Raw genomic sequence first — 10,125 nt, forward strand, 5'->3', positions numbered from 1 at the left:
AATTTTGGGTTGGTTAAAATCATAACCCTTTTTTAATATTTTAAGTCGAGATTAGGTTGACCCCTCAACTCGAAATAGACCCACAATAAATCACTATCCAAATAACAATTATTTCATATGTTAAATTGGTTATACGAGTCAGGTTTAGATTAATGAGTTGAAGACAGGTCATGTTCGTGTTGGACTGTCTGACCAGTGTACTATTCATGTCATGTAATCCAACACGTGAACCTGATATGCCACCCTTAAACACAAATATGCTTATATGTCAATGAAAAAATATTTTGGTCAAATATCACAAGAACTATTTTATTCAAGGAGTCTTTCTAAATTTAGAATGATATTTAGGACTACTCTATTCATAAAAAGCTTTACATTTCATCAAATGCATAAAGCCAAAATTAAATTATTGGTTGCAAAATCCTTAAAAAATAAATTGACTTCAACATATAATAATATTCAAATTAAAAAAAAAATAATATCTAGGGTTTGCGTTTGATAAATAAAAACCGTTTTTTTTTTAATTTTCTTTTGTAACAATTATTGGCTTTCTATTAGAACCCTACACTAATAAAAGCGAGGCAAAAAGAAGACACCCCGGTCAACCTCGGGATCCGCAGTAACCGAGCCGAGTGGAGCGGGAGAGGAAAGTTCGAGAGCGAGTGGTGGGCAGATCGGAAGGTTGTGCCGCCGGCGAGGAGCTCGCCGGAAGTTGTTGTAGCCGGAGGTTTCTCCGGCGAGGTTCGTGGGTTTGAGAACGCCTTGTTCGGAGGTACAGTACTTGTCTGAACATTTTATTTTCTTTCCCATTCCGCTTTCTTGTAATCGCATTCTCCTCCGTTTAAGGGGAAGGACTTGAGCGAATATGGTGGAGATCTCACTCCATTCTGGATCTTATGTAGAGCCTTATCAAGATTTGGGTCAGGGAGACTGAGGCTTAATTAATTGAATTTTGTCAATCGGGCATGATGCGAGAGTTAAAATTGGCTGACAATTTGGGAGAAGTACAGTACTGAGCTTTGAATTTGGTGGTTCTAATTTGTGATTAGGCTTAGGGTGGGAAAAATCAGGCATTGCTAAGTTGAGGATTTCATCAGAAATGATTGGGCGTGTTGAAGCCTCTTCATAATGTAGGTTTTGATGAATCCTTGCATGATAAATTCCCCATTTCTGTTAAATTTATACATATTTTTGAAAACGTTTTTTGTTGTTTTGTTTATTCGTGTTCATCTTTTAAGATTTCACCTATCTTGTTGTGTTTCCTGTAACAAAATCTACTAATCGAAGGAAACATTCAAAGGATTTTGAGAAGCCATCTTGAACATTTTCTCAGCATTTAGCAGGAACGATGAATATTTTTTGAAAAAATCAACTTTTTAATTGACTTGTTGAATTAGTTTACATGTCGGTTTGATTGATTTGGATTCTTTTGAATACACGTCTTTTATCTCGTTTCTTGTGAGAAGCCATTCTAGCAATTTTATTAGGATTCTCTTCTAATTCTCTCTTTTTCTTAGGGGATTTACATACTTATCACATAATTTCTAGGTATTTACATATTTAACAACTCAATTTTTCTATTTGCTCATATAATACCATAGCGTCACATAAAATCATGGACATGAGAAGGAGTTTATGACCTTAGACCAGTTAATATTAATGAGCTTTTTACATGTTTTTAAAAATCAGAGTGCTCTATCAATAAATATAAAGATTTAGCTGCTGGATATAAAACACATAAGAATTTTTTGGTATCTATATGAATCCCCTTTTATTTTTGGATTTTCCTACTTCATCATTTTTTTTATATGCAAAAAAAAAAAAAAAAATCACTTGAGCAGGCACTAATTTTGATGCATATCAATTGGGATAACTTTTGGAGACAAGTTCAAGATCACCCCAAATTTAATTTCAACAAATTCACAGTCAAACTGATTGACTCAATAAGACAAACTTAAAGATGTGAAGTGATCCAATCGAAGCTCAAACAAACCCAAATCAAACATTTAAAGCATATTTAAAAACCATGGGATGATAATTAGAGTTCCAAATTTCCTTTAGATCATACATATTTATAATCAAATAGAGCATCTCGACGAAAGGAATCCACCTATTTAAAAATCACTCATTTGTACCATTAAGTCGTTTAAATGTTAATAGATTGGTTTATGATCTAATGAATTAATACAAGCCGTTTGATAAAGTGTTTTAGGAATTTTGTCAGAATTACCAAATTCTCACTCTTAAAAATTATAAATAAATATTTTTCCACATGAAAGGTTCATTTGCTTAAGTTTTGAGAAAATTTGGAGATTAGATGAACTATTGAGATCGAGTTGACATACAATACCGACAAAATTTGAGGCATCATCGCTTGATTGTGATTGTCCCGCCACTGTTGCCCAATTATTGTTGTCAAACCATAGACGTCCAATTGTCATCATTTGAACAACTATTGCTCGAGCATTGCTGCCTAATTCTTATCACCTAAATGTCATTGTATAACCATCGTTGTGCGATTGTCATTATTCGACCATCATCATTTAATCACCTCCATCCAGTCACCCTTGCTCTACTATCATCATTCGTTTATTGTTGATTGATTGTCGTCATCATCACTCCACTATGACTTGATTGTTGTCTAATCGATATCGTTGTTCGAATCCCATCACTCAGTTATTGTTATCGTCCTTTTATTACTTCAAGCTCAATTACCATTAGAGGAAATCATGTTTGAGTGTATTTTTTTGTAATTCGACAATTTTCAATTAAAGGGAAGAGTGAATCTTTGCGATCTTTATCAACATAGTGTATTCTCTTACATGGGCTAGATACCGTGGTATTTTTTTCCAGATTTTCCACGTAAAAATGTTTGATATCTCTTGTAATCTTTTCATCTATCTATTTGTGTGTGAGATCATTGTAAAATGCCAGGACGTAAAATCCCAATCCATTACCACAAATTTTCTAACTTGCAATGGTTTTATTAAATGAGTTATACCGCATGTTTGGATTCTTTTTTTTATTATTTTTTTAAATTTTTGAGTTCCACTTCATAAAATTTAATTTCCATGGTTATCTTAGCATTAATATGTGATCAATCCAAATTTGCTTTTTAACCCCTTAGATTCTGAAAAATTTATTTGTGCGACATCTTAATTTTGGAATGCTGGAATGTTTGCCTTCCCACTATAATATTTTATAGGCCTTTTGTTTTTTTCCTTTGACCGAGATTCATCACCAAATCATGTTGTTTACCCTGTATATTTTCTCCCCATACACTTCACATATTATCTATTACATTCTCATATCTCAAAAATTATTTAGTTTCTGTTAAAATAATTAAGATTACTTTGATGGGTATGCTTCTTAATTAATTTATGAAAAATGACTCTTTATCTGGTGAGCAAAATAGCTTGGTTAGCTTTTTTACTTTTCTTACCTCACTTGATCATTTAATTTCATTTTCTTTTGAACTACTTTTTTCCAGGAGGTGATATTAAAAATTTGCACTTAAACATATGCGATTTATCTAGCACACGTGTGACCCATGCTCGGAGCATTGCGCCTTAAGACGAGCATTGAGCGAATCTGAAGTAAAACTATCACATGAGAACGCTCTGTAAGTATATGTGTTTGATGCGGATGAGCGAACATTGTCTTTTCTTATGCTAATCTTTCCTGTCAATTTTTGTAACATAAATTTGATTTTTTATTTATATCTTGAATTTTGTTAAAACTCGAGCATTGTGTGCTTATTGGGCGATATCTTGCCCTAATTAGTAATAATATGAGTGTTCCTTTGGTTTCCTGAAACATTGAGGTTTATTTTTTTTTTGGGACATTTACATACATATCACTTAATTCCTATGTATCTACATATCTAACGCCTAAACTTTGTTTTTTACATTCTTACCAACCAAATCTTTTACATGTCCTAAAAAATACCACCTATTTAACTTTTTAAAATTGAAATACACCTTTATGCACAGGTAAGGTGGTATGTATTTAAAAATTGAACTGTAGGTGTTAGATATGTAAATACATATTTATTATTTTTACTTGGAAGACCATCTAAATATCTTGATTAATAAGTTTTTTTTTTCTATGTATTATTGTGACATCTGCTCTTGAATATATGGCATTGTTGGAGCATGTTTGGACTTTAACATCGTACGTAAATTTCAAATGTTATATTTTGTGATTCTTGGTGATCTTTGGTCGTATCGTATGTTGATTTGAGCACATAAGCAGAGAGGTTTAATGTCCTCTATCAAGTTGGTAATGTTTGTAAACCTTTTTTTGAAAAGCAAGGATTCCCCTTCAAACAACATGTATATTTGCTGTTTAAATTTTGGGAAATATACATACATAGCCTAACATGTTTGTTTACTGTTTAAATATTGGGAAATTTACATGCCTAGCACACAATTCTTATATATTTATATATCATACAATTTCATATTTACACACATAGCACTTTGGTACTTTAAACCTACGCGTAAAAAGGTGTATTTCACTTTTAAAAAGTGATAATAGTGCTATTATTGATGTGGTATTAAAGATTTGAGTGTCATGTTTGTAAATATGAAATTTTGGGAGTGAGATATGTAAATACATTAGAATTGTGTGCTATATATATAAACGCCCTTTAAAATTTTTATAAATCAAAGTGATAGGGCGTATATGTGTGCGAATGATTATGTTTCTCATTTGTTTATGTGGATATCATTGGCTCCATTTATTTGGCTCTTGGGATTTGCAACCGACTCCTAATAGTTGGGATAAGATTAATGAGAATGATGATGGAGACTTCTTGACTATGTCTTACATATTTGTCATGGCGCTTTAGGCGTCCCTTGAATCGCCAGCCATATTTCTTATAGTTCATATTGAAGACTACTTCCCCTTTAACCTTGCTTTGTAATTGCGAGTATGCTCGTCTTGGTTAATTATTTTAGGGGAGTTTTATCTAAGGCCTTGTGCTTGATTCATTGTTTAATTTTATTTATTTTGACTAATTTGTATGATTTTCAGTATGTTAATTTTAAGTTTTAACTTATAAGATGGTGGTGAGACCTACAATGCTATATGACGCTGAATGTTGGCCTTTAAAAGAGAAGCATAAAACTAAGTTAAGTGTTGCCGAGATGAGAATGATTAGGTGGATGAGTGGCTTTACACTTTAAGACAAAGTGTGAAATGAATATATCCGTGTTAGGGTTGGTGTAGTTTCAATGACGTACAAAATTAGAGAGAGTCGTCTTAGATGGTTTGGTCACATTAAACATCTACCATCAGAGGATCTGATTAGAAGTGTAGATGTTTTAGATTTGACTTATGTTAAGAAAGTTAGAGGTAGAACTAGGATGACTTGGGCATATTGGATAAAAAATGATCTTAATTTATTTGAATTAAATGAAAATATGATATTAAATAGGACGCAATGGAGAAAAAAGATTCATGTAGCTGACACCACTTAGTGGGATAAATGTTTTGTTGTTGTTGTTGTAATTTTAAATTTTAAATTTTAGTTAATAACTACTTCTGGTCCTAGATGCATCTTTATCATTCTCCTCGAACACGTAATACATGGCATAGCTATTTCCCACCCCTTCAATCATTTCAACATGAATTTAATTTTTGCTTGATATAACTCCTTACGAAGGAATTTGTAGTATTCTTACCATTTATCAGATTGATTGTGTTTAGTACGAAGCTTTGATGATTATTTTAGAATTAGCAAATTTGGCGGACATCAAAAGAAATCAAAATCTTCGGACATTCGCAGCTGGTTTTTTGGTAACCAAATTAAAAGAGAAAAAGAGGAAGAAGATATTATGATAGCAAAAAAAATATTTCTTCCCTAAAAATTGAAGAGGAAAAGATTAAAAATAGGTAAGGTATGAGTTGCAGAACCTTAAAAGCAATTATTTATTCTGTTTGGATTGATGAAGTATGCTTCCTTTGACTAGAAATTTTACATCCCTCCATATCTCTCTACGTCTTCTTCAATCATTCCTTTCTCTCTCTCTCAAACACCCTCTTTTCTTCAGCCTCTCTATTATTTTTTCTTTACTTTGTGGCGGTTTTTCGTTACTTGTGGAGCGGCGAAAGCATTTCTATAAAAACTATTTCAATGCTGAATTACTTATTTATGACGTCGATGGCAATGATGAATAACACCTTCCTGATTTTTATGTATTTAGATAATGACATTCTTTTACACATAATGTCTTGTGTGTGGTTACTTACCCCACATACAGTTTACAGTTTTTGCATGTATGCAAGTTTTTTTATAATTGAGAACAACATAATGTCATGTATAAAATATATAACTTGTTTTTGTTGCTGACCGCATTATCTTAGCTGAGAATCAAGTAAATTTAGCTATGATTGTGGTCAAGCTCAAAGCAATTTGTCGTGGTTGTTAATGTTTTTTTCCTGTTTGCTATCTGTACATGCGCCACGTGACTTGCATAATATCAATCAGAATGCAAGAATTTAATTTTTGGAAAATTGATGTATATAGCTCACAATTCTTATGTAATTACATATCTTACATGTAAACTTTCATATTTACATACATTGCATTTTGATGCTTTAAACCTATACATGCGTATTTCACTTTTAAAAAGTGGCAAAAGTGCTATTTTTTTATGCGAAATTGAAGATTTGAGTGCTATCTGTATAAATTTAAAATCTGGGTGTAAGATATGTAAATACATGAGAATTGTGTGCTATGTATGTAAATTTCCCTTAATTTATCAGCTTTTTTTTTGCAGTTTTTTGGCGTATTTCCATGAGCTGCTGATGCTATTGTTGTTTGGTTTGTACTAATGGGAGTCTAGTGATTTATTTGATTGTGTATGTTGTTAGACTAGATCAGTTTAAAGAAGATTAACTAAATTTATATTTTGTATACCACCCAAATCTTTCAGAACACATCAACAATACCACTTCAACTTTTGAAAAGTGAAATATAACTTCTCAAGCATAGATAAGGTGGCATGTGCCTAAAGTTTAAAGTATAGATTTTCAATATGTAAATACATAGGAATTGACTGGCATGTATGTATTTACATACCTGGCACACAATCCTTATGTTGACATTCATTTACATGCATGGCACTTTGGTGTGAGATATGTACATAGATAAGAAATTTGTGCTATGTATGTAAGTAAATGCGCCTTTGTTGTTTCAAACATTTGATGCCATAATGAATTCGATTTACAAGACGGCCCTTTGTCTTGTCGCAGCATCCTAATTTTGACAAGGATGGCCGAAATCAAATCAGCATCGAGGAGATGGGAGGACATGGAAACCGATGTCCTCGTCAAGATATTCAAGGAGTTGAACATGATCGAACTTGCTCCGGTTGCTCTCGTCTGCCATGCGTGGCGTTCGGCCTGTTCGGATCCACTACTTTGGAACACACTTGACCTCGGTCTCCTGAAATCCAACTTCATACAGACAAGGGCTTCGCCGTTCATTTGGGTGGACGACAGGTCGGATAGGAAATTAATGAAAGCCTTGAGGATTGCGATGTCGCTCAGCCGAGGAGCCGTGTCGTGCTTAATTTTCCATTTCAATCTTTACATGAAGGATGAGCATCTTGGTTACATAGCTGAAAGGTACTCTCAATTTTTAATCAACCCTCCATTCTTTACATATTCAATCCTTTGCAAATTTTTATTTTGGAAGATTTACATATAGATATGCCACTTAATTCTTACGTATTTGCATGTCCGACACCGAAACTTCAATTATTACGAATGTGTGGCCTTATCTATGTCATGAAAAGTTAAAATAGTGATACTTTTTATGTGATGTGAAAGATTTGGGTGCTGTAAATTTAAAAATAAAGTCTTGGTGTCATATGTAAATACATAAGAATTGGTGGGTATGTATGTAAATGCATGCGAAACATCAATTTTTACATATGTAAGTCCTTAACCATGCATGAAAAGTTAAAATATTAGTATTTTTTACTTGATGTGAATGATTTGGGTGCCATAAATATAAAAACTAAAGTTGAGGTGTTATATGTAAATACATAGGTATCAATGTTAAAATAGTGGTATTTACATGTCTAATACCGAAACTTCAATTTTTACATTTGCCACCTTATATCCATGCATGAAATGTTAAAATAATAGTATTTTTTATGTGATGTGAAAGACTTGGGTGCTGTAAATGTAAAAAAAGATAAAGTTTAGGTGTTATATGTAAATACATAGCTATCAATGTAAAATAGTGGCAATTATATGCCTAATACCAAAACTTCAATTTTTACTATGTGCGAAACTAAAAACTGATAAGTGGATTGATGTAAAAATTGAAGTTTGTGTGTTAAATATGTAAATACAAAGTACTAAACGGTATGTATGCATAACTTCCTACTTAAAAATCTGGCTATAAGCGGCTATTCGCTTTTCAAGTCCTGTAGAAAGGTTTTGTACCTTTGTAGGCCCTTTCATTCAGTCATCCTATTCTTTTTCCCCCTTTTTTTTTTTTTAAGGGGCATTTACATTCATACCCCTCAATTCCCATGTATTTACATATCTAACACCTAAGTTTTATCTTTTACATTCATACCACTCAAATCATTCGTATCACATAAAAAAAGATCACTATTTTTAACTTTTAGAGAGTTAGAAATACATTTTTATGCACAGGTAAGACGATATGTATGCAAAAATTGAAATTTTGATGTTTGATACGCAAATGCTTAAAAATTGAGTGGTATGTGAGTAAATCTTAAAAAAAAGACCACCCTCGGAAACTTGCTATTTACAGATCGGCCATCCTCTTTCAACCCTTTTTCACATTCCCAGTCATATCAAAATTCATTGTAAAACCTGTCATATTTTTAATTTTAATCAAATTCTCAATGATTTGATCATTGCATGCGTAAATACATCAGTTCATTAGTTCAAAAAAATCACCCGATGATTAATTTATAAATATCAATATTTCAAGGGGTTTTGTATATAAAAATGAAACATTCAAATACACACCACTCAATTCCTATGTATTTAAATATCCAACACCTAAATTTTTTACCTTTTTTTTTTTTTACATTCATACCACCCGAACATGCATTTTACACTCATACCACTCAATTCCTATCTATTTACATATCTACACCTAAATTTTGTTTTTTACATGCATATCTCTCAAATCATTATTATTACGTAAGAAAATACCAGTAGTATTAATTTTTTAAAAGTGAAATACACATTTTCATTTGACCCACTTCCCTCACAAACCAGATGCCCCAATCTAAAGAGACTGGTAATGCCCGCCTGGAACCGCATCACAAAGGACGGCATCCGGCACGCCGTCCGCATGTGGGAGCGCCTCGAATCCCTAACAATGCCGAGCATCGCGCATCCCTCCTACATCATGGAGGAGATCCGCCGCAGCTGCAAGAACTTCTCCCATCTCAAAATAATGGGCACCTTCGACGTCGACTTCGCTTTCTCCATCGCCACCAACCTCCCCAACCTCCGCGTCCTCAGCCTCCGCTGCTCCATCCTCATCCGCGAAGCCCTACTCTTCATCCTCGACTGCATGGACCACCTCGAAACCCTCAACATCTCCCACTGCCTCCTCCTCGACACCCCCACCACCACCACCACCACCACCTCCTCCTCCTCCTCCTCCTCCGCCGCCGTCGTCGGAAAGAAGAGAGTCTTCCGGGAGCTCGACGGGAGCATTCGCGGCAAGGCGGCGAGGTTGCGGGAGTTCTTTCACTGCCAGAGCGGGTCGTGCGTGGCCTGCGAGAGGATGAGCAGGGATGAAGGGCTGATGAGGTGGTACAAGTATGAGGACTGGTTCTGGCGAGAGGATGAGGTGAGTTCTCTTGCGTTGGGGGATTACGGGAAGTTGTTTGATGAGGGTTGCCTTGATCTTGGATTTCGAAATTAGGGTTTGTGTCCATGCGTTTTAAGGTAGATGTTGGTTGCAGAATAATTAGGTAGTTGTTGGAGGTGAAACCGGCTTGAGTTGGTATGATGATGTTTTGTAATGTTATACCTACCAAGGTATTATGCATTATATTTTATAATAATATTTTCTTACAATATATATATATATATATATATATATATATATATATA

The 10,125-nt window shown here is 33.9% G+C and overlaps 1 protein-coding gene across 2 annotated transcripts; it reads left to right on the plus strand.

Annotated features, from left to right (window-relative positions):
* Positions 1-629: 629 nt before the first annotated feature.
* Positions 630-10,031, plus strand: LOC110024665 (F-box/LRR-repeat protein At3g48880-like). Of its 2 annotated transcripts, XM_020724769.1 has the most exons (5): positions 630-772; positions 903-1,130; positions 3,491-3,622; positions 7,261-7,635; positions 9,277-10,031. In XM_020724769.1, exons 4-5 carry the CDS (start codon positions 7,280-7,282, stop codon positions 9,932-9,934), a joined length of 1,014 nt encoding a protein of 337 aa, XP_020580428.1. In that variant the 5' UTR covers positions 630-772; positions 903-1,130; positions 3,491-3,622; positions 7,261-7,279; the 3' UTR covers positions 9,935-10,031. The 2 variants fall into 2 exon arrangements, with proteins under 2 accessions (XP_020580428.1, XP_020580427.1); XM_020724768.1 differs by lacking the exon at positions 903-1,130.
* The last annotated feature ends 94 nt before the right edge of the window (positions 10,032-10,125 follow it).

This window comes from Phalaenopsis equestris, unplaced genomic scaffold (assembly GCF_001263595.1).
Source record: "Phalaenopsis equestris unplaced genomic scaffold, ASM126359v1 Scaffold000266, whole genome shotgun sequence".
NCBI classification, from domain to species: domain Eukaryota; kingdom Viridiplantae; phylum Streptophyta; class Magnoliopsida; order Asparagales; family Orchidaceae; genus Phalaenopsis; species Phalaenopsis equestris.